Genomic DNA, 26605 nt, shown 5'->3' on the forward strand with positions numbered 1-26605 from the left:
TCCGTTTGCTGTTCTCGATACGAAAATAGATGTGGAAACTACAGGCAAAATTTTACCTGAATCGGGACATTTTCTACGTGTGTACGGTATCCAAAAGGCGCGTGGTTTTGACACCCTGTTTTCCCCTAGGGTTTAAAAGTAGCATACTTGTATTACATTGTACATGAAAATTTAATGGCAATAATGAAAAAATTAACTGCAAAATAACTTTAATTCTATAATGGACGGATATTCGTTTTAAACATATCGAAACTGTAAATAAATCAAACAATTAATATGATATATCACGTTTTAACACTAACACCAGTTAATATAATATTTTGTTGATAAGCGTTTTCAAACATCTTTATATACTATTCAGTGTCCAGTGATAACAAATGACCGCTTTACAGTTTTTTTTTCATAATATTTTCTAAGTCCTTTAAATATGTTAAAACTAACCCCTTTAAAATGGTATGTTTCAAGTCTGTTACAGATCACTTACTGATCTGCTGTCTTGCGTTTCTACAAAACTTAGATTTAATGAGCAGGTCAATAAATATAGTTTTAATTTCAGTTTACTGTATAAATATACCATGCTTGCAGATTTCATGCATATTCTTCAAACTGTAAAACAATTTCTACTAAATTACATAAAGTAAAATTTAGAAGTCTCAGCTGTACATAAGCAATGCGTGTATTCGTATAAACTACACCAAACCAAACATTTTTTTAAATTCTGTAATATATAAGAAAAGCTATATTTTCTCCTCATAGGTATATTTTAGGTAAGCATGTAATAAACAGGTAAATACATCGGAGAGCGGAGCTTTTGAGTGCTAATGCCCTTGGAAGAATGAAATAACCCTCGGACTGAAGCCCTTGGGCTATTATCACCTAGCTGCAAAAGCTGCCATTATCACTCAAATGCACAACTCTCCCATTTATTGACCTACGCTGTTATACACGGTGATAAAATTATTCTAATATGAAACATTCGTTTACATTTCCATTAAAACACGGAAATCTGATGTCACATCGACGTATTTTTGTTGCCATACAAGAGCTGAGAAATTGTGCTACTACATTTGATCTACCATCATATATAAAAGACGTTTCAGAATCGAAACCATATCACAGAATGGTATTACACTTAATTTACCCGTTAGGCGTGACAAATAACTCAGTAGACGTCTACGCACTCCTAAATTATTCCACGGGACGTACTATTTATCTTATCTTAACACTGTTAAAACACATTTACGCGTTAACGTCAAGTCGACCTACTATATTTGGTGCCATACATGCGCCATGAAATAGTGCTTCCTATTTCATCTACTTGTTTACATAATGATAAAAGACATAATTATTAGAATCGATATAATATACAGCCGAACTTATAATTCACTCGCGCGCATATTCCGCGAGCGTACAACCTCATTGTATTGTTTCGATATATTAAAACATGGATCTGCTATATAAGTTCTTAATCAATAGTATGTGCGTTCCGTCTGCGTTCAGAATGTTTAACACATTAATTGGAACTTCCAGTTACATTGTTCGTGTATCATACTTAACATCTAAATTGCTATTCCGTTACAGACTAATCCGTTAACTTTTCAACAATTTTGTTGCATAACATATTTATAAACAGTTATTCCATTACGTGACTATTCCGTTAATTTTGTGCAATTGTGTTGCGTAACGTATAAACAGTTATTCCGCTACAGACTATTCCGTTTTGTGCAATCTTGTTTTGACCCATGTTGACGACAAGTATGTTTTGTTAAACAAAATGTCTAGAATCAAACCCACGTTGACATCACTAGGTTTTGTTAAACAAAATATCTGGAATCAGACCCATGTTCACATTACCGAGTTTTGTTAAACAAAATTCCGGGGTTCTGACCCACGTTGGCATCACTGGGTTTTGCAAAACAAAACGCTGGAATTTGACCCATGTGACGATTACTGGGTTTTGTTAAACAAAATACCGGGGATCTGACCCACGCTGACATTCGTACCATTATGGCTCCTATGGCTATCGCTAAATTCGAACTGAACACCGTCAACTATATGAATTTTTTCTCCGTCCACTCCTTTAATAGTGGGACACCCCTTCGTAATTACCATCACCGTAAATAACCTTCTGGCAGGAATTCGCAGAGGACGAGTGAGATAAACTTCGTACGTTTGCTTGATACTGCTCGTAAACACACTGGCTTTATTTCTACGAATTTCTTCACGCGTAATGTCGTCGTATACGAGAATTTCTAAGGAATACGTTTCTTTTCCACTCGCGACTCCATACACCTCGACACCATACAGAACTATTGGATGGGTAACCGTAAATGAAATGGCATCCGGCGAGCAGTTGTGTTTCCATTGCCCTTCGGTGGACCGGAACCGACGTACACATGACATATTAGGACTACGTGTAGATAGCATCAGTGGTTCTGTGTTGTCTTTGATATTACGCGGGAATCGGTTGCGTTCGTTTCTACTAAACCGGTTCGGCAGTTGCTGCTCCTCGCCATGAAAATATTGAAAAATGGATAAAGTTTCATCATGTGATAAAAGATTTCCGAGGGATACCTTTTGTGTAAAGTAGGTTACGTCCATTACCGGAAATCTGATTAAGTAAAGCAATTTTCCGAGAACTTCACGACGCGCCTCGTCTGTTGGCTGCTTCTTTTGTCGTCTGCACTCGGCATTTGCCCAGGTCATACAAGCTTCAAACACGGCTTCCTCGTTTGCTCTCAAATCATCTGATTTTATAATTCTTGACACACATTCAGAGCAAAGTTCCGAAAACCCAGGCTTACGGAGCACTACATTACCGTTTGTTAGAGTGTATCTAAGACATTTTTCATACAATCCAGTTTCGTTGTAGATATGCGCCTGTTCCATAATTTTCGATACTGTCTCGTCGTGCATTTCTGCGTCAAGATACTGGAAACAAAGGTTCGTTAAACCTTTTAACTGAAATTTCTTGGCAGCGTACAGCATTGTAGTCACATTGTCCGAGTGAATATCAAATTCATCCGTGTATATGTATCTGAAGAGAAAAGTAACAATAAAAAGTAACTTAAGTGATATTATTGACATCAGGAACAAGCTGCATATAGTTTTTGTAGAGATACTGGCTGGTCAAAAGAAATTAAAACAGGTCTGCGTCTGTGTGCGTGTGCGCGAGCGTTCGAGTGTTCATGATTCTTCAAGTGACTGTTATTTCTATAGTATACTGGAATATCTATATTTATCAGTTTCTGACACAAAGTTCTTTAACCTGCCAATGATATACTTACCAGTAACTATGGCCCTTATCGAACAACTCCGGATGTATCAAAAACCTCAGACTTCCACTTATAAGCGCCAAATACTCATTACTCTAGATTAGTTTGATCATAGTCATGATAGTGCATCCATTCTGATAAAATTTAGCAAAACTGTAATCAAAACTCCAGAGCAAGAATTTCCAACGTTTTAAAATCTAAGAACGGTGTTTAATACGGCCGAGTCTGTAAGACTACTTTTGTATCAGGTTATGATAATGTTTGACCATCGAAGGAAACAAACACACTGGCGTAGGAAAATGGCGGATGGGAGGGTTTTAATAATCTTTTGGGGTATTGTGCATACTAGTACATGTTCTGGACAATTATGGTCAAGTTCACAACTTACAAATGTTGATTGAAATAGAACAGCGTCGATCTGTATGCATGTGATTCGATATAGACTATTTAAGTAAGTAAAATACATTTTAATGAATTCTGAATTTGTTTTTTTATCGCTGGAAACATTATACTTACTGTAGCATATCCCTAAAACAGTCCGGTTTCATATCGGGCACCCCGATCCTCACATCCATATTGCCCAAATGTTTAATTAACGACTTAAACAAGACAGGGCTGCGGGCCATCAGCATATACTTGTGGGCTCGAATCTCTTCTTTGGAATCACCGACTGAAAACGTCACGTCACAAGCGACCTCATATTTCAACATGTAGTTGTTCGCCTGGGGAACGCTTTTATTTGCCTGCCAGTCTTCCTGTAAATGAGAAAGCTATTTATAAACTACCTGCCAATGAGTATGGTTTCCAAAGATACATTTTTACCTTATTTTTTTCCCATGGCTAAATCTGTCAAATTACATTGCTTTCAAGAAAATATTTTTGAAAAATCGCACACAACATCGTTAGTTTCATCTACCTATCTATGAACTGATTCGCTGCATTATAGTGTGACCTGGAAATGGCAATCGGGTATGCGGATATGGCTATCTAAATTAAAAAGTAGCTGATTTGCAGCTTCATCAGTGGAATATAATTGTTAAAGATGCTATAAGAAAATGCGTTTTTAAAAGGCGTAGAGTGATTAAATTCATTTAATTCATTTAGTAGAGCAAAGGTGACTGAATAGTAATTATTGAATAGTGTATTTTTTTATGTCAGACTTTAGATTTAAGTCCATTCATTGTTTTAAATTTCTAATTCTAATTCGAATTAAGCAGTGATGGATATATTTTTATAGTATACACATTTACATATTATTTTACATTTCTTAAAACAATTGCTTAACTTTAGCGCCATATTTTTTTCAGACTGAATACTTAAAAAAATATACATGTATCAAAATCTATATCTATTATTATTATTATGTTTCATCTCCTATATTCCATACAGAAAATCAATAACATATTAAAACCCTGTCAAAGTTTTTACATTTAGTTTTATTAATACTTTTTAACGTTTCATGTTTTATTATGTTTATATACAAATAGGATATTTCATTTCCAATGTTTCTGACGCTCATTGAAAACAATGACGAGGCCTGAATAAAATTTGTGTGGTGAAAACTGACTTTAAAAGTTGACAGATTGCACGCCCTGTTTCAGGAAAGTAAGTCGTTCTTTGTCTTTAAAATAATTCAGGGATGAATTGCAGTAAAAATATTCAATGCCAAGTAAATATAATTGATCACATAATCAATTAAAGTGTCGTTTGATCGTTTTCAAATTGAAACATTATGTTACTTATTGATTATATACTTGAATTCATTTCTATTAGATAGAATTTATTCATCAGCTCTTAAACGAAACGTTCAGTATAAACATTCTCTGTAAATTGAGCTTTTGTTACACTTCAGTTATGTACTTAAGCCATCAGTTGAATTATTAATGTTCATTACTAAGTCACAGAATATAGCTATGAATTGATTCCATGCGGCGATTCATACAGAATCAACGAAATATATCCAAAGAAAATAAATCATACTGTTTTTGCTGTTTTGTTTGAATTACCTTTTTCTCGTAAAATTTACGAGAGCCGAGCTATGGCAATGTTATTGCTATGCAACCACCGTATTGAAGCGGGTTTGATTTCTGTCTCTGACTCTTCGTTTTACCTTGATAACTCTTCCAGATATTTTGATACATAATTTAGTTTTTCGCAGAAAGTATGGAAACTTCTAGCTCTTCCTGGTTCTTTATCGATTATCTTATTCAAGTGTTTTATGTTTAAGACCCAGGACGACCAACATTTCCCTTTATGAATTTCATGAAAATCATTCCGCCTGCACTGTTATTATACAGTTATGTCTTAATATCTGTTTTACATTGTTAACATCTACATGTATTAAATACTGTTGTTTGTTGTTGTTTTTTGGGTGTTTTTTTTGTGGGGGGGGGGGGGGGGGGGAGTGTAATTCTACGTGTATTTAATTTAAGCACTGTTCACATGTGCAACACCCCGCGCAGTTTTTTTTTTTGCCTGCGCAAAAGCAAAACTTCCGCCATCTGAACCAAAGCTTGCGTATGAGGTACTGTTTACGCCTAGTAAGACGAGGTGCAAATAACAGTTGATTTTAAACGCACTGGATATTTTTAAAAGAAATTTACAAAGCTGAAAATAAAAAAGTTTCAAACCAAACATGATATCATATTATTGTTTTAGTTTCCTTAATTAAAAAAAAGTATGGTTAAAATTTGGAAGTCTAGCTTCTCATGATAGAAATATTCTGACAACCTTGATATTAATATAAGGGTTAATTATTCAGTCCATCATCAATGGATTTCATATTAAGCATAATGACGAGAGTAGATTTCGAGGGTTGAACGCAATACTGTCGTAAGTCCTTCTTTATTTAATAGGAGTTACTACAGTATTGCGTTCAGCCCTCGATTTATTTACACCATGAACCCCTTACTGCATGTGTTGGCGGATTTTGCACACGGGGTAATATTCCGTCATGTGAACACGGCATTTGGGATTACAAACAGCATTGCGTGTGCCACTTATACATCAATGATAAATTATAACTGTAAAATTTATTTTGATTTTATCATTTCTCACATTGCTCATTCAAACCACGAAATTTGAGTTATCTTTAAAATTTCTACGCCACGTCACAACACCTGGTCTTTGTGAGCAACGTCTTAGTAACATGCACTCCTACGACATTTGCACGTTGTGAAGCACTTGAATGGCTTAACTTTGATATCCCGCCAGCTTTGTCAAAATGAAATTCATCAGTATATAAATGAAATGCAGTAGCATTTTGATATCTGATATTTCTCTTAATTATGAACAAAATGTATATGTAGTAGCACCTCTGAATAAGGTAAAAAAAAAGATAACACTTAAAAAGAAATTACACACGCTTTCTCATTAATTCGTGTTATGCTTGACCCTCCGTTAAAACATCAGAATCAAACATACTCAATATCACACAACGTATTTTTACATCTTTGTTAGGAATATAGAAACGAAAATTTTAAATACTTACCATCTTAATGAATTATCCGGCTGTATTACACATTCTTGGTTTTAATTTTACAATAGAATTTTACAGATATGCATTCGTGATTAACTGCCAAGCAATAAAAATATAAATGTTATCGACGAACTCTAGGTCCCAGAAGAATAATGTTACATTTTAACAATCAAACGCAGCGGCTAGTTCCAGGAATGTAATCAATCATGTATTGTTTGTGGACTCATTGTGTAAATAATCACAGAAAGAGAGAACATGTTCCAACGCTGATTTATATTGATCTTCAATCAAATTATGGTGGCACATTTCTGCCACGAAATAGCTAAGAAGCTAAGACAGCTAGGAAGCTATCACGACAATATTGTAAACTGTCTAGGAAATGTGTTCATTTTTCTGTAAACATTTCAGCAATGAATAATCTTTTCTAGATAATTTTACTTATTGTTTTAAAGCAAACTTTCGCGTTAATGCTTCGAACTGCCACTAGATGTTGGATGACTGTCTAGATAAATTATATAATATTTCAAACTTTCCAGCAAAATTGTGCATTTTTATGAAAACGTTATCGCAAGAAATTAATTTTTCTAGATATGCTTTTTATTTCAAGGAAACTTTATGCTTTTGAGATAAACTTTCCAGAAAAGTTCAAAATCTCAAGATAATTTCTGATTAAAAAAATGAAGTATCACGACCTAGCTATCTCGTAGCAGAAATATACCACCATATCAAATGTCACACAATTCTCCTTCTCATTCTCTTCTTTTCTCTCTCTTTCTCTATCTAGGTTAACTGAGCTTTTGAGTTTTTTTTTCCATAAAACGTTCAGTCACTTCAGAACAATATTGGTATATTTTCTAGCTTTTCACTTATTCTTAGACCTATTTTCCGCATGACGTCCATAACTTATAACGAGAAGTATCGAGTATTCTCTTCTGATTACCGACTGTGTTAAAGCAATTCCCTTTGCTTGGATTGTCTCCCTTACATTAGCTAAAACGTGGTATTGGTTTGGGAAATACCGTGATTTAAATAAAGCTCGCATATTATCCTGTAGAAAGCTATATAACCTTCTGCATTTTAGTTAAGTTTGTTCTGCCCATTTCTGTTATAAATCCTGTTACTTAAAAGATTCATATAGAAATATTACTTTTGTGAAAACATAAAACGTACATTTCACTAAATAACATGTAAAAACATTAAGTAAGCTTATAATGTTACGGAATTCGTGTTTCTTCGTACAGAAAATGAATACATTTAGATAAATTTCCTTCCTTTTGTTTTAAAACTTTAAATTCCGCTAAAAAAGACGGACAAATATTTCGAAAAAAAAAAAAAAAAAAACAACCACCAACAACATGTTTAAAGATATTCCTATCAAAGTTTGTTAGCATGCTTTTGTCTATACAACAGTAGTTTTATGTCACTTTACATGCCTATATATAATCTATATTTTCTCTTTGAAAACACGACAAAAGTAATAAACTAAGCAATATGGTACCTGACATAGACATTTGCAATACCAAATTTGTAAAAACGAGCAGTTCAACAAACTTAATTTTATTACGTCATACTATTTCCGGAATCAAATGAGATGTGCACAGACCGTATCAATATTCGTCAGTGCGCTGTTGTAGCTCGTACAGCGAAGACCTGTTTTTCACTAGTCTGCAACTCGACCGTGACGATTTGTTTTATTCCTCAACAATTTATAGAGTTTTTACTTCGGTTGTTTTAGGAACACTAAGTATTTATTGTGCTATCTAGGTAGCATGAATTTTATATAATTTGTCTCGGCAAATATAACTTGTTTAGTATTTTTCTGTTCGCAGAAATTTATTGTCGTAAAAGCGTTCTAGTTCTGCGACTTTCAGTTTGCGGTAGGCACTTTACGATTCACGTGCGTTATGGCTGACAAAGAAGTTCAGTTTGCCAAAAATGTCGCGACTTCGGTCGTTTCTACGGGAAAAAAGACGAGTACTACGTTGTCAAAAGCCCCCATATCAAAACAGAGTACCCCAGGTTCGTCTACTCAAACTACTAACGCCAATCCTGCCGTAAAATCTACTCAAAAGAGTCTTATTCTGGTACCCCACCCATGAAGGAAGTGTTAGAAATTTTACAGGTGTTAAATTCTAATGTGAACAGTCAAAATAAACGCTTGGAAAAGCAAGACAAGCGTATTGATGATTTGATGGCGATGTGGAATGATGACAGTCAGGACAATCAGTATGACTATGATGAGCCCGATGATAATTATGATTTTGAAAATGACTCTAACTTTTCTGTTCAAAATGATGATCAGTCGTCATCCGTAGGCAGTGAAAGTGAAACTAAGTCCATTTTAAAAAACTTGTCAGATGAATCTCAGCAGACTGAGCAGGTTGACAGTGACGTGCACCCTGATTTAGCTAGTTTGGTGAACAATTCTTTTAGAAATGGGTTGTCTGATAAAAATTTGGAGGAAATATGTAAGGAAATACATCGCCCTCAGAATTGTGATTCCCTAGTTAAGACTCGTGTGAATCAAGGTATCTGGCGCTTGCTTCAGAGTCATACACAGTCTGAAGATTCGAGGTTAGTTTCTCTTTAAGGGGTATTGGTAAAGGCTTCCTTTAACATTGTTAAGCTATTAGAAAAGGTTGCCTCAACAGATTCTGAGCATTTGGAGTTAGGTACTACTGCTATAGCTCTCCTTGGCCATGCCAACAAGATGATAAATACAAAACGCAAAGAGATGCTCAAGCCTGACTTAGACATAATAATAATAATAATAATAATAATAATAATAATAATAATGATAACAACTTTATTTTCTGAAGGTGACATACTAAGTGTACAAATACAGATATTTTACAACTTATTTCCAGTATGGCCTTCAACTGATATACATTCACACATACACACTATCATACAGTCAATTTAAAATTTAACATTTATACAAAAATACACATATCAGAATTACTTAAATTTTCTCGACAAACACGTCTCAAATTAAAGAAGTCTTAAATAAACGTAACGTAACAATAACTATGTTTTAAAAGAATTACCATGCGTCACAATGATTATACATGACAATTAAGATACATACAAAAAAGAAAGTCTGTCCCATAAGATAATAAATAGTTCCAGATTTGAATAATAAGATAGTATGAATATTATTATTATTGGAATAGAATACAGTAACATCAATTCAACAAAATTCTTGTAATTACAAGTAATTAATTGCTAAAAACTATTGTAACAAGAGAAAATTCTTTAAATTATGCTTGAAAGTAGTTATATTATTATTATGAAGTTTAATGTAAGAAGGAAGTGAATTCCATATGTGTGCAGCTTTATAGCTAAATGTTTGTTTCAGGTAGTTCGTTTTAGGTTTAACAATAGATAGATCCATGTTTTCGATTGAGCGCAGACTGTAATGATCATTATGAACAAAATGTAGTAAATCTGAAATGTATATAGGACAATCTCCTCTTTACTTTTGTACACTAATAATGAAATATGGTATTTGCACCTGTTCTCAAAAGATAGAAGTTTTGAATTTCTTAATACTTCATCAAAGTTGCTACACTTTGATTTTGTAATTATTTTTATAGCGCGTCTCTGCAAAGATGTAATTTTATCAGTGTCCGATTTGTGACAAAGTCCCCAGACATTGCAACAATACTCCATGGTTGACATAATATATGCATTGTAATACAATAGTTTCATCTCATCTGTTAAGAAAAATGCAATTCTTCTAAGTAGAGCAATTTTTGAGTTTAGTTTATTGGCCACGGTACTAACGTGGGATTGCCAAGACAGAGTTTCATCGATATATACACCTAGAACTTTCTGACACTTCACAGTTTCAATGACCGAACCGTCTAAAATTAACTCAAGTTTTTCGGCGACGCCGTCTGAATTCGTTTTCGTTACCTATGCCACGTGACTTCAGTTTGCAAATCAAAGTACTTGATAACGCATTATAGATAATTTATCGAAATGGAAGATTTATGCAACACTATGCCTGATTGGACGAGAGTGTCAATTTCTTTCATTCTGTTGATTGTGCTACGCTGAGTGAAATGTAGACAAAGCGTTTATCCTAAACGACGCTGTTCACAGTTTTAAAGCTAACTTTGGCGTAGTATATTTAGCAAGAATATTGATATATCTCAAAATGATAAGTAAGTTTAATAAATATGATAAAAACCTGTTCAAATACCAACATAATTATATCAAATTAAAGAAAGAGCTGTATACGGTCTGCGTATCACATGAATAACGGTGTGATAAGAGTCTTTTATGTAGAGAAGTGCTTTTTAAAAGATTTTCCTTGTTACAATTGTCGTCTGTATATGAAAAGGTTTCTTGCTTTTGTGACTTATTCAGATTGCATATTAAAATGAGTATTTGTTTGCTTTAATATATTTGTTATAAATTATTTAACTGATTTATTATATATGAATATTTTTCTTTAGTATGGTATGCAAATATTGAACTCAGTTGAAATCTGTTTTATTATATATATGCTATATAATGACTGAATCTCATTACTCTGAAATGAAGGTACGCTGTATAAGTTTATCTATGTGATATGACTATGGTCAAACTTTGCTTATGAAACAGAAATATTGAAATAATTACAATTGTATATTTTGCTTGACCTTCACTTTTTTTATAGGTGTGACGTCATTGTCCAAAGATTCATGAATAGCGAATATGCATTTGTTAAAGCGGGATCAGTTGACCTATTTTAGAAATAAATAAAAATAATAAATAAAAAAATCCTTTAATTGATTTTTTTCTCATGTATTCTAATCAAACTTGATTTGTAGCATCTTTATTAGGCCCGCAGCCAACTTTGTTCAGCTGGGACATTTAACCCATTTTAGGGGCTGCTAAAGCTAAAACTAGAAATGCCTTTATACAGCGTCTTATGAACAGCTTGGTGGATCTTTGTCATACTTGGTCTGGAACATCATTATAAGGTCCTCTTCCAAATTTATTTATATAGGAACTTGGGCCCTATTAGGGACCACTATAGCTAAAAGTAGATATGCCTTTCTTCGCATTAACCACTAAAATGTAATGGATTTTTATCAAACTCGATGTGTAACAATATCGTAAGGTCTCCTGCTATTTTGTTACAAATGGGGATAGGGACCAATTTAGCTAAAAATATAAACACGTTTAATGACCTCTTCTCATGAACCGCTTCATGAATCTTCATCAAACTACTGCTGTAATTATTCGTCTAAGGATGAACGAAACAAAATTGCAACACTACGAAACCTTTGCGAAAAATTAAAAGAGAACCATTTAAATTGTTAAAGTGCGGTATTTAGTTTTGCAATTTGAAAAATGTTAGATGAAAGATGATTGTTAGATGAAAAATTCATAAACTTCTTTCCTTATTACAATTCGCCGACCATCATTTTTAATGATATTTCTTGTTTAGTATGTTTTATTTTGACTCTAGTGCTCAATACCATACCATTATCTGGCCTCCTCATCATTACCTTATACTGATCTGTTATATGGAAAATATACAGTTGTCAACAACAATGTTCGGGAAATAAATAACATGAACCGGATTGGGAAGTCTGGTGGCCGTGGTGGTCCAGTAAGAGGCATGGTCCTTGGTAGACGTGGATTCAATCCTTATACACGGGAACGAGTTTTTCGAGGCCGTGGTAGAGGTGCTCCGAAGAGTCGTTTTGACATCTCTAACCAGGCAAAAAACTCCAACAAGCCTCAGAAGAAGTAGAGGTGAGTACTTTTTATGCTGGTAGAATATTAAATTATCTTGAAAACTGGAGAAAGATAACATCGGATGAAAATGTGTTACACATTGTTCAGCATTGTAATGTTGATTTCATTGATGAGAAAAATCCTATAAATAGACATTGTTTTAGGAGTAAATTTTCTAGTCAGGAAGAAAAGATTATATGTCAAGAAATTCAAAAGTTATTGGACATGGGTGTCATAGAAGAAGTAGAACATCATCCAGATGAATATATTTCTCCAATTTTTCTTCTTGTTCCAAAATCTAGTGGTGAATATAGAATGGTTCTGAATCTTAAAGACTTAAATAAGTATTTATAGGACTTTGTCTGAGTATATTAATCGTTCAAGTTCTTTGCGCGGAAACGAGAGGAATTTGATAATTAGCTATATGAAGCCTCACAATCGTGTCGTGTCAACAACAATCAGTCGTTGGATTAAATGTGTAATGAAAAATTTTGGGTTAGACATAACCAAGTTTACCTCACATAGTACACGTAGTGCTTCCTCGTCAAAAGCAAAGCAGAATGGACTTCCTTTAAGTGAAATTGTGAAAGTAGCTGGTTGGTCAAGTTCACACACATCCGCAAGGTTTTATGATAACCCCTTACAAGCACAAGATGGAGATTGTTTCCAGTGTGCAGCGTTACAGTAAAGTTTTTGCTGGCAATAGTTTCTTTTTTACTTTTTTCTAGAGGGCTTGATACTTCGGAATGTATATGTTTTGCCTTTAAGCAGAAGTATCTTTTCTGACGCAAGCAACGTTTTGCGTTAAAGTCTCATTTGATTCCGGAAATAGTATGACGTAATAGAATTTCCCCAAACAAACAAGACTTACCTTAAGTTGATGTTTGGTTGGAATTCTATATAGTCATTTTACTATTGAAGGGATCAAATGCCCGCCCTCCTCTCCCTTTAATGTGTTTTTTTTTACACATTTGTTTATATAGATGTATGTGTTTTTTACGAGAGGAAATTTGATCCCTCAATAGTTAACAAATATTTCTTACTATACAGCTTCAAATACTGACGAATATTGATACGGTCTGTGCACATTTCATTTGATCCCTTCAATAGTAATATGACTATATAGAATTCCAACCAAACATCAATTTAAGATAAATCTTGTTTGTTTGGGGAAATTAAACAGACATGTTAGTAAAACACGCCCGCACGTTTGACTGATTACCAATTTTAACTGGACTTGATCATCAATCATGAAATCAAATTCCGTGATCTAAAAATGCATGCTATTCACGAACAAAACTGTGAGAAAAATGAAGGTCGCACTAAGATCTAGATTATATACTCATTGTATTTCGGACATTTTTGTTTGTTTGTTATAAAGTTTGGGGTTTCCTCGCTTAAATATGCATGCTATTGCTTGTCTGTTATTTCCCCCTGATTTGTACATCTGTGGAATTCATGTTGTATCTTTTATTTAAATAAATGTTCACAATCCCCTCCCCACTCACAACTTCCACTGTTCAAAAAAACTGCAAATAAGATTACACTTTTCCAGAACTTGTCTCGTATTGATTTTTTCTCCTAACGTCAATATTTTTAAATGCTCCAAAAATATTTAACTTTTTGTCGGAACTAATTCGTATTGTTCTCAAACCCCATAGTTATATTTCCCTGAAACAGCTTGGTGCAATAAAAGCACTGTTCTGTTTTGTTCTGTTATATTTTGTTCCTTCATTTCATATCGCTGGATTGAATTGTCAATTGTTGGTATATGTAGTTCTGTAAATTGACATTGCGTAAGTTACAAAAGAGCTTTAGAAATCCGCCAGTTTTTAGTTTGTTGATTAACTTTGACGTTAAATGAAAGCAAGAAGTTTTTACCTTATCAAAGTTGTAAATATGTTATCATAATGTTCATAAAGGTAAGAACACCAATATATGTGCTCATAAGTTGACATATTTGGCAAAACATGACTTATTTATCCCCCCGCCAAAGGCGAAGGGGATATAAGAAATGCTCTCCGTCCGTGCGTCCGCAACGATCTTTGTCTGGAGCATAACTCCAAAAGTACTGGAGGGATTTTATTCAAACTTCATACACTGATAGAACACATTGGGAGGAAGTGCAGTGTGCAAGAACAATAACTCTACCTTGCCTATTTTTTAAGTTATTCCCCTTTATCATATTTTCTTAAAAAAATTTTGTCCGGAGCATAACTCCGAAAGTACTGGAGGGAATTTCTTCAAACTTCATACACTGATAGAACACATTGGGAGGAAGTGCAGTGTGCAAGAACAATAACTCTACCTTTCCTATTTTTTTAGTTATTCCCCTTTATCATATTTTCTTAAAACATTTTGTCCGGAGCATAACCCCAAAAGTACTGGAGGGATTTTCTTCAAACTTCATACACTGATAGAACACATTGGGAGGAAGTGCAGTGTGCAAGAACAATAACTCTACCTTGCCTATTTTTGAGTTATTCCCCTTTATCATATTTTCTTAAAAAAATTTGTCCGGAGCATATCTTCTTCATGCATGGAGGGATTTTGATATATCTTGGCACAAATGTTCACCACCACGAGACGGAGTGTCATGTGCAAGATCCAGGTCCCTAGGCCTAAGGTCAAGGTCACACTTAGAGGTCAAAGGTCAGATACAAGAATGACTTTGTCTGAAGCATTTCTTCTTCATGCATGGAGAGATTTTGATGTAACTTGGCATAATCATACACCATCATGAGACGAAGTGTCATGCGCAGTTCCCTTCTTTAGAATTACTTCCCTTTATTGTTACTTTAAATAGCTTTTATTGTAACTTTTTTTTAAGATTAACTTCCCTTAGTTGTTACTATAAATAACTTATATTGTAACATTTTTATAATTGACCCTAGGGAAAAAACAAGACCACTTTTCTGTGGTACAACATAGATGTTACTCTCCAATTTTAGGTGTATTTTATTATATATAAGGTATCTCTACCTGGTAAGGAGTTTTTTTGTGGACTTTAAAAAACAAAAGACTTACAATGATTACTAAACAACCACAAAGTTAACATTCCATTTGAAAATACAGCTGCTAGAGTAAAAAAAAAATGCTTTGACGGACATATATTGTGACATTCTGGCACTCTTGTTCCCTGTTAGCTTTCCATTCCTTCTTTTTACAGTAGCCATATAGAAAAACATCATAGCTATACTGTTCATGAAAATTAATAAAATTTAGCAGTAAACCACCTCACTACTGACTTATTCTTTCTTCCACATCTTAAAACCTCTGATGCGGACCACAACTAAACGGTTCTTCAAAGCTTTCCCCAAAATTAATACTTTCAGACACTAACTTGCCAGGAACTTTAGCCTTCAATTATAGTATGCCCGGCGGGGGGATTAGCCATGTCTAACATGGCTCTTGTTTGCCTCTAAAGTGAAAGAAATTGTAAATTTTAGTGATTTTTACTATATGCTCAATGTAAGTGATGGTGATACTTTTAAAGTCCACGAATGTACTTGTATTGTCTTTGTGCGTTCATACGCGGCACGTGCATGCGTGCTAATTTTTAGTCGTCGTCGGTATCCTATGAGCAACTCATCATGGAATCTGTTAGTAATTTTAGTAGGAGGATAGTGCATGATACAGAAGACGCTCCAATTTCAGAGGTTTCATTTTTCCATACACAGGATTCTAATCCCAGAGTTGGAGGAAAACAAACCCCTAGTTTCGCAGTCAGACGTGTTACAACCGGACACAGTCTTTCTTGATAGCTAGCTATTATTCGGGTTTGTATTTTTATTAGGATTATAGCTTTGTTAGACTTAGAGTCAACTACAATTTCCCAAGTTTAGAAAGGGCATAACTTTGCCAAAATATAATTCAGAACTATGGGACATGCGCCTTTCACCAGGTTTTATCCACATCATTATTATCGTTATTGTATAAAGTTTCATTTCAGTATCTGCGTTGACTTTGCAGAGTGTACAAAAAATGTTTGTTAAAATTCATGCAATAGTTATGGTACTTGATGTCGTCACCTGTTGTCATTACCTGAAAGATGAGCGTGAAGTTTTAACGTAATTTCTGCAATGGTCAAAACACGGTATTGAACTGTAAAAAACTTTTAACTACATTTTCTAAGAAGGGGCGTTAACTTTGGAAATACTACAGGCATATTTCCGTTTTTTGTCACATCACAAAGAGCAAGTCATCAATTTTCATTTGAATATCTTAAGTTCTGAAGAATATACCGGACTTCAGTTAAAAAGGAACATAATTCTAGAAGTATTGCAGATACAGTTACACAGCTTTTCACTCTTACGCGCATTGTCACCATGAGCAAGCACAAATTTTAATTAAATATCTTAAGTAATAAAGAAGATACTGGACATTGCAAAATCTTTAACCAACGCGGACACCGACATGGATAACGACACCGGCGCCGGGGCGAGTGGAATAGCCCTTCTTATTTTTCCAATATTCGAGGTGGCTTATTTCTCTAAAATAAACAAACAACTCCATAAATTGACAGTACATTTGTATGGGAATGTATGTAAAACTGTGATTTTTCTAATAGTTTTTCAGCGTAAAATAAAACTGGTTGACGCAAAGATTGAAACTTCTTACTTATATCATATGCATTTATATTCGCTGTTTTTTCTTCTTCTAAAGTTCCACTTTGATCCGAACATGCACAATTTTCATAAGCTAGAAAAATGATCAAAACACTGTGCTGTTGAAAGGCGTGTATTGCGAGCATAATAGACTTAGATACTAACAATTAAGCGTGGTGGCTTATGAAGTTGAACTGGAAAGAAAACGCACAAGATAAGAAGGAACAAACTAGCTTACCCCTCTGCCTTCTCTCACTGGAGACGGGATCCCGATGACAGTTCTACCATTTTGTACGGAAGGTGTAGCGGACACGCGATTTGGACTGCCCTCCACATATGGTGACTGTGTTGGCGTGCGGTTTACACTGAGGCGAGTAGATTGTCGATTCTGGGTGGATTGTCGGGCAGTGTATTGTGGTTCCGGGGTCGCGTCATCGTCGTCGTCATCTTTGTATTCGCCGGTATTCGGTGAAACTGTTAGTGCTCTCAGTAACCTACGATCAGCACTCGGTGTCCGAGAAATTCCCGCTGGACTTCGGTTAGACATCGGCGATTGTCTTGCCAGTTCAGAATTTCTTCCTTGACTGTGGTTGGCAGATGGTACAGGGGTTGTCTCTTCCGGCTTTGGGGTTCGGCCTTGGCTTTCTTTAGCTGTGGCTCTACTAGTTCGAGACACACGACTTTGAGACATCTTCTTGAATGACTTTTAATCTTTAAACAGAGAAAAAAAAACAATTCAAAAACAATGTGTTTGTTAAAACAATGTATGCATCCGATGATGACATGCAGAAGGTAATTGGGAAAGTAATTTTCAGTCTCGTGTATATCGTGACTTTGGCATTTTATCTGATAACCAAATTACGGTAGTAGTCGTCTAATGACCACCGGAATACCATTTGCTGAATATCAAGCATTATCCAGTTCTAATAGGAACCCGTTTCAGTTATTAAGCCGCGTTGCCAATGTGACCTTGACTTTTGACGTACTAGCTCAAAGCAATATGAGGTATGTACGAGCAATCCTCTTATGAAGTTTGAAGTTCTTGCTGGATCCAAACCATTAAGGCCACTGTGACCTTTACCATTGACCAACATTATCCTATATCAATAATGGTCATATACTTACCACAGGAAATCATTCTATGGAGTGTGACGGCCGTATGCTCAAGTGTTATCTAGTTACTAATCAGACACGAGGTCAGCTTGACATTGAACTACTAACTAACAATAGGGGCCACTTGCTGAATACAAGCAATCATTATATAAAGTGTCCAAACGTTCTCTGAATTATTTACTGACCACAAGCGAGATATCCATAAATAGTATTCAAGCGTGTTTTAGCCGCTGAAACTGAGGTTAATGTGAACTTGACCTTTGACTCAGTTGCTGACCATAAACAATCGTCCTATGACGTCTGATTTTGTAGGCCCCGGCGTCCTCTTATTATTGCTCCAAATCATTTACTAATCAACACTGACTGACTGGCCGATAGACAGACATATACGACCAACGACTGGCATGAGCAAAACAATATACCCATTCATCTTCGAAGCGGTGCTTGTGGGCTACTGAAACTTACTTGTACACATTTTGTTTCAAAACATGCACAATATCACAGTTAAGATGTCAGTGTTTAATCCACACTTTGTCTAAAATATGCCTAAAGTAAAGGAAATCGTTAATGAAAAATGACGGGTAATGTTGCTAATTTGTATGCTACATTGCACTAGAGGTCATATCGTTTGATAGCGTCAAGGTTTTTACGGGCACAAATATCAGGTAAATAATTTACGTGAAAATGAGAGTTATTCAATGGAAGAAATGATATGTTGTATGCAATATAGCATTCCTCTATATCTTTTGCTTGGCGTATCACTTTATTGCGGTGATATAAAAAGCCCGTCGGTTTTTTCATATGATTGATAAAAATTTCACAAGCAAATCTTGACTAACTGAAAGATTCTTAGTTTACAAGTGAGACATTTAAAAGGCGAACCCGAGGCTAGCGGAAATTTGACATATCAGACGGAACGTTTCAATTATTTTAAGGAGAATGATTTAAAAGTCATCAAAAACTATGGAAAGCCGGTGAGCTATGCTAATTGCCAAATATTTAATGCTAAATGCCAATTTCTTGATGCTTAATGACAACTATTTAATGCTTAATGCCAACTACTCAATGCTAAATGCTGCATACCAAATGCTGTTTGTCATATACTTAAAGGTCCAATACTAAGGAAAGTGAACATTTTAATTTCTTTTAAAAAGCACAGAAACTATTTCATTTTATTGGAAAATGAAAGTTGGTATGTAGAAATTCGAAATAAATCGCAGTATATGTACAATTATTTTTCTATGAAGTATGAAGAAAGTTAAAAAGACCTGGGGGGTCATTCTGTCGATTCATTGAAATTTCAACATAATACACATACATTTCTTTGAGTTCCAAAGACCTTCTGTAAATTTTGACCTGCCAATCTTCATTATTTAGTGTCTTGCAGAAGTCTATGCACTGGCTATGAAAAAAATTGCCAACTCACTTTCCCTTAGTAATGGACCTTTAATGCAAAACGCCAAATACAAAATTTCAAAGAGGTAATGTTTATTGCTAAATGATAAATGTTAATCGTCAACTTCTTAAAATTTATAAATTAATGATTTTCTATCTCTTAACCTTTAATTATCTGAAAACATATAATATTCTTCCGGTCTGACATGAAACAATAACATGTTCTATACCAGGTCATAAGAACAAATGGACCGAAACTGTTTACTTTTTAGAAACTGAATTCATCTTACGGTCAGATTTGGTTTCATTTCAAAATATAGTTGTTATAATACATTTCCTAGAATCGTGTGGGTTTGAAGCTAGGTTTTTTTCCAGATAAATTCTTGGCCTAATGATTTTTACTCTTTTTACTCTGAAAGTATTCGCAAAGGTCATCTCGCGGGCACGGTCAATCTTATTGAAGGTATTTGTACAAACAAGCACACTCGATATAGTTAATGTGTCCTTTTGACAAGTTTACCTGGCGGTCGTTAGCTTTGGTGTCATTTAAACGGCCGCGTTAAAATTGACGTGTTTCTAGTCTGTTTTTTTTTTTTTTCGAGGACTCGATTACTAAATTTTGTAATCAATACTGAGAACACCGAGCGAGTACTCGGTTAACCGGTTAACCGTTGTCATCCCTACTAATTATATATATTTTAGCTCATCTGAACTTTGTTCAGGATGAGTTATAAGTGTATGTGGATGGTCCACTTCGTCCATCGTCCGTTGCCCTGCTTACTTACTGCATCGCCCCTTCTCAAATGTGTTCAAATGGTGTCGCTTTGTCCCTTCTAGGGGCCGGCAGAGCTAAAAGTAGGAAAAACTTTAAACGACTTCTTCTCATGTACCACTTGCTTGATGAATCTTCATCAAGCTTGGTTTGTAGCATTAATATAAGATCCAGGTCCTCTCTCAAATTTGTTCAAATGGGGACACTTGGCCTCTTTTAGTGACCACTAGAGTTAAAGATACATACATATATTCAAGGTCAAATAGTCAGTTTCAGGTGAGCGACTTAGGACCACACTGACCCTATTGTTCGTATACTTTTAACTTCTTCTTCTTTTTACTAAATTCGTCTCGCATATATCATCAACCTTTTCTTGATTCTGTTAGAAGACTTTTCAGATACAATTATATTTGTGAATGACGACTTAAGGCGCCCAAATTGGCATTATTAACCTCAATCAACAGGCTGATTCATGTTTTGAATTAGGTGTAAACAGCAACGGTTGAGGACAAGTGAAATGACATCATCAGTATCAATCTCGGCGCGCAGATTTCTGTCAGACAAACAGAGGAACAGACAGACACTTTATTATTCATATCAGGTTATGCACATGGCATTCTCTTTTGTATTATCATAAACGAAAAGAAGAATGAAAGATCACGTAAGACGAGAAGATTTGCCTGAACTCAAGAATATATGACATGGATGTCTAATCAGTCGGAGACCGTAAAACGCAACATTTTGGCATCTTGGATACGTATCCAATTCTACACATTAAATATAAAGCGATAGATCTATAAATAATATAATATAGTGATCTTCCCCAAACTGGTCGTTGTAGTAACAGCTACAAGCACATTTTGTCAGTCAAAGGCTTTTGGCTGAATTATAGAAAGAATGTGCGACGTTCGCGACGATCAACCGGAAGCACAAATTTGCGGTAGTATCGTATGGTAGAATTTACACGGATAATGCTGAAAAGATATTATATATAGTGATATTTCGAATATTCGCTAAAACGTATAGATTTGAAAGAAAAACAGATTTTAATATATAGCTGTCAATTAAGTAATATGTAACGATCCATGTAGATAAGCATCCTAGGTCAGAAAAGTGCAGTTGTCTTAAGGTTTCGATGGAGGCCTTGAGAAACAAAAATCAAACAACACCAAATCATAGAAAGAAAGAGTTGTTTGACATGAAAATTGAACAGCATATAAAACATGTATATTACTTTACGAAACAAGTGTCAGTATACTGATATAAACATTGAATTCCGGAAAAGGGCTGCCTAAAGGGGCTCCACTTCCAGACAGTTAAACGCCTTTAAAAACTCACCATTTTCAAAGAACAGTTACACATGTTCGTTTAGATGCATTTGCAATAGCGTGCGAGTGGTGAAATTTCGCATAACAAGGTGGAACACAGTTTTCAGCAATTGTTTATCTTTATTTCTTTACAAATGGCATTCATTTTCAAAGGGAGACAACTGTTCCCGATTATTTTAAGTACAAATGGCATTCATTTTCAAAGGGAAACAACTTTTTCCGATTATTTTAAGTAATCTTTGAGAAAAAGTTGTCTCCCTTTGAAAATGAATGCCATTTGTAAAGAAAAAAAGATAAACAATTGCTGAAAACTATGTTCCACCTTGTTACGCGAAATTTCACCACTCGCACGCTATTGCAAATGCATCAAAACAAACATGTGTGACAGTTCTTTCAAAATGGTGAGTTTTTAAAGGCGTTTAACTGTCCGGAAGTGGAGCCCCTTTAGGCAGCCCTTTTCCGGAATTCAATGTTTATATCAGTATACTGACACTTGTTTCGTAAAGAAATATACATGTTTTACATGCTGTTCAATTTTCATGTCAAACAACTCTTTCTTTCTATGATTTGGTGTTGTTTGATTTTTGTTTCTCAAGGCCTCCATCGAAACCTTAAACATTTCTGAAAACCTGCAACGGAAACTTACGTTTGGTATTTCTGTACAACTGTACGAAGATAGTGAGCCATCGCCGTTTCATAATAAACTCAACGATTCTAAGATAAATGAAGAGCCAGAACACATTCATTATTTAATACGTACACGCGTTCAAACGTGACAATGCTTATTTTAATATGGATAAATGTTGATATTTCACTACGATAACCTTCCAAACTAATAGCTGATATTCTTTTTCTAAGTAAAAAAGTCTACATGGCAGGCTCATTTTCCCTGCCTTTCTCCACAGGCCGGTATTGCGTTAGGGCTTTTGTTTGAAAATAATAAAATGACCAAGGGTTTCAAATGCAATTTTTACATTAATTTCTCTGCAAGGAATGGATATAACGTAGCGAAAAATTTTCTAGATTTTTTGAACACTTTTTAATTTCTTATGTAGGTCAAATTAAGTTATGAGGTACTTTTTAGTCGTTGATGATACTCAAACAATTAAACGCAAACCTTTTTTGTTGGGAAATGGTAGTTTATATGTAAGCAAAAGCAACTGTGATTGAATTTAAATACAGATATAAGTAGAAAATTTAGTGTTTTAGACAGGCCTCGACCATTTCCAGAGCAACTAGAAGCTTCGGTCTGAAAATCTTTTTCTGTCTTGGTGTGTCTTTAATCATAGTTGTTGTTGAGTTTTAAGTCAAAACGAAACATGTTAGATCAAACGACGGCTTTCGAGCTTTTGAACGGTCGGGGAAGATCCCTATGTGCCCCTAAAGACCGAATTTAAGGAGAGTAGTGGCCTTCCGTAAGCCAGTAGAATTTCTTCATCAAATTAAAGAGTTCTACAACCTTTGCGGGGTTTCGAACATCCAGCGATGAGGGGCAAGCCAGTGACCTTAATCACTTATAGTAACTTTGACAGAATTTATTCCATCATATTTCTAGTTTTGCTAATACAGTCCTATAATCTGATACTTGATGCAAGTAGATTCAATTACCTTATCTTGAGATCTGAATTTTTTATTATTAAATGATCATTATATAAAAGAAAGCACGTTAGTGACACTAGTCATTTCGGCAAATCTTTGTTGTTGGTTTTTCACTTTATTTTATTTATTTTTTAAATTTTCGGATAAAAAATTTATTATCTAATCAAAATTCATTGTCCAAGGTTAACATGTTTCGTCGGACAGGCATCTTAAACACCACCCTTATTTTCTGCATGCCAGACAGGGCATTACCGGGTTTTTGCCTGTGCTGGAAGAACTCATCTTATAAAGCAGTGTGTAAGAGGACTCTCGTGTTGTAATTTACGAATGGATGCGTAAATTCATACGCTACTAAAATAAAACAAGAGGGTCATGATGACCCTGGATCGCTCACTTGAGTAATATGAGCTACATGTTTCAAATGTCAAACTGATGATAAAATATTAAGAAAGTCAGTAGGTCACATTCATGGTCAATGAAATTCAGTTTTACGATTTGTGTGCAAAACTGTGTATGTCATCAAAATTTCAAGGCTGTATCTTAAAAAACAAGAAAGTAGGTCAGTAGGTCAAGGTCACAGTCAAGTGACATCATATTACTTGGGGTCATCAGGTAATCATAATTAAACAGTCCTGGAAATAGGATCAGATGATTTTTAAAGTATTTTTCCTATATAACTCACATATTAACTAAGTGACCCCAGGGCGGGGCCTCTTTTAACCCCAGGGGCATACTTTGAATAATTTTGGTAGAGGACTACTAGACAATGCATCATACCAACTATCAAAAGCCTAGGTCGTATGGTTTCAGACAAGAAGATTTTTAAAGCTTTTTCCTATACAGAAAGTCTATATAAAACTTGGGCCCCACAGGGCAGAGCCTCTTTTCACCCAAGGGGTACAATTTGAATAATTTTGGTGGAGGACCATAAGACGATGCTACAAACCAAATATCAAAGGTGTAAGTGTTGTGGTTTCAGACAAGAAGATTTTTAAACTTTTTTTCCTATATAAGTCTATGTAAAACTTGGGACCCCCAGGGCAGGGCCATATTTAACCCTAGGGAGATTATTTGAACACTCTTGGTAGAGGACCACTAGATGATGTTAAATACCAAATATCAAAGCCCTAGGTCATGTGGTTTTGTACAAGAAGATTTTCAAGATTTTCCCTATATAAGTCTATATAAACCATGTGACCCCCGGGGCGGGGCAATATTTGACCCTAGGGTGATAATTTGAACAGTTTTGGTAGAGGACTACTAGATGATGCTACACACCAGATATCAAAGCCCTAGGCCCTGTGGTTTTGGACAAGAAGATTTTTAAAGTTTTTCCTTTCGGTTGCCTCTGAAGCTTGGTGTAATTCTGCCCAGTGGTTTTCAAGAAGAAGATTTTTTTTTTATAAATTGTTGACGGACTACGGACGACGCACGACGCACGACTGACTACGCACGACGGACAACGGACATCAAGCGGTCACAATAGCTCACAGGTGAGCTAAAAAGTCACACGGCTTAAAAGAAAGGCTTTTGTTTTATTTTATTTTTCTACCGTTTGAAGAATACGGCATGCAAGAAAAAGAATTTATCACTATAGTTGAAGCCGAAGACGGCAATATCTGTCTCCCGGGTAACTATTTTGTGGTTACCTCCTAAACCATTACCATTGCGCCAGATATTTCTATCAGTTCAAGATTCTTTTCATATGGTGGCTGATTTCTGCCATCTCGTTCTGGCGTGTTGGCGCGTTTGCAGGGCGCCAGAACGCCAGGACGCCAGGACGACAATTATACGCGCCAAGACGACAAACAAGGCATTTGTCGTTCTGGCGGGGGCGCCAACACGCTAAATTGGGAAGTTGTCGTCCTGGCGTTCTGGCGTCTTAGCGCGTTTGCAGGGCGCCAAGACGCCAACACGCCAGGACGACAATTATACGCGCCAAGACGATAAAATCCATATTTGTCGTTTTGGCGCGTTCATTTGTCGTCTTGGCGTGTTGGCGCGTCGGCGTCTGCAGGGCGCCAAGACGCCAACACGCCAGGACGACAATAATATGCGCCAAGACGACAAAATCCGTATTTGTCGTTTTGGCGCGTTCATTTGTCGTCTTGGCGTGTTGGCGCGTTGGCGGGGGCGCCAAGACGCCAACACGCCAAGACGACAAATGAACGCGCCAAAACGACAAAATCCATATTTGTCGTTTTGGCGCGTTCATTTGTCGTCTTGGCGTGTTGGCGCGTTGGCGGAGGCGGGGGCGCCAAGACGCCAACACGCCAAGACGACAAATGAACGCGCCAAAACGACAAATATGAATTTTGTCGTCTTGGCGCGTATAATTGTCGTCCTGACGTGTTGGCGTCTTGGCGCCCTGCAAACGCCAACGCGCCAACACGCCAAGACGACAAATATGGATTTTGTCGTCTTGGCGCGTATAATTGTCGTCCTGGCGTGTTGGCGTCTTGGCGCTCTGCAAACGCGCCAACACGCCAGAACGAGATGGCAGAAATCAGCCACCATATTTTCATGATGACACAAAGAAGTTACGTGCAAAAATGAATGCGCAACTGCAAATGTGGTGCTTCAGAAAATAGAATTTAGCCATAGTATGTATTATACCTACATATACAAAAGCATCATGTAAACAAAATGTTTTCGCTTCACCATTTCACTTAAAATAAACGCTACAATATGCTTCATTAAAAGTATGATAAAAACTACATACCTTTTAGTACCAATGAGACCACGTGTATGTGACATTATTGTCCCCTGTTCTGTGTATATCCCTGACATGTATCTACACAGCTTGCATGCGCCTTTCAATAACACTCTGTTTTAAATAATTTATATAACTTTTATTCTTACGTCATAGGGAATACATAAAAGTATACATTTGACAATTATTTTCTAATTTAGTCAAGTTTAAATCAATAGGACAGCGTTCGCAGAACGGTTTACGTCAAGAATCGATAAGTTACCGATTATATTAATCAATATTTGTATGATCAGATAGCAAATACTTTCAGTGTGCTAAATTGGATATCGGACTCAAACCTCTGGACTCATTATATTTAGTTAGAAATTAATATTGATGTCGCTTCGCTCAAAGGCTACGTAAATAAATTCCAAACTGCTAGTGGAACCGAATCAATAAGTAATTATCAGAATAAGAGTGTCAACTTGGGCCAGTATCTTGCCGCTTTTCATAGAAAATATGAATATTTGAAGACCGTCTGAATGTTTTCCGTATGTTATTATGACTTTTCGTAAACAATCATATTAAATAATCATTCAATACTGTGTAA

General features: G+C 35.6%; 1 protein-coding gene across 1 annotated transcript; it reads right to left on the minus strand.

Moving 5' to 3' along the window:
• Positions 1–203: 203 nt before the first annotated feature.
• Positions 204–26221, minus strand: LOC123550913 (BTB/POZ domain-containing protein 6-B-like). Its single transcript, XM_045339407.2, has 4 exons — positions 26026–26221; positions 17335–17807; positions 3792–4030; positions 204–3037 (listed from the first exon to the last, which is right to left on the minus strand). Exons 2-4 carry the CDS (start codon positions 17785–17787, stop codon positions 1948–1950), a joined length of 1782 nt encoding a protein of 593 aa, XP_045195342.2. The 5' UTR covers positions 17788–17807; positions 26026–26221; the 3' UTR covers positions 204–1947.
• Positions 26222–26605: the final 384 nt, after the last annotated feature.

This window comes from Mercenaria mercenaria, chromosome 4 (genome assembly GCF_021730395.1).
Source record: "Mercenaria mercenaria strain notata chromosome 4, MADL_Memer_1, whole genome shotgun sequence".
Classification (NCBI taxonomy): Eukaryota; Metazoa; Mollusca; class Bivalvia; order Venerida; family Veneridae; genus Mercenaria; species Mercenaria mercenaria.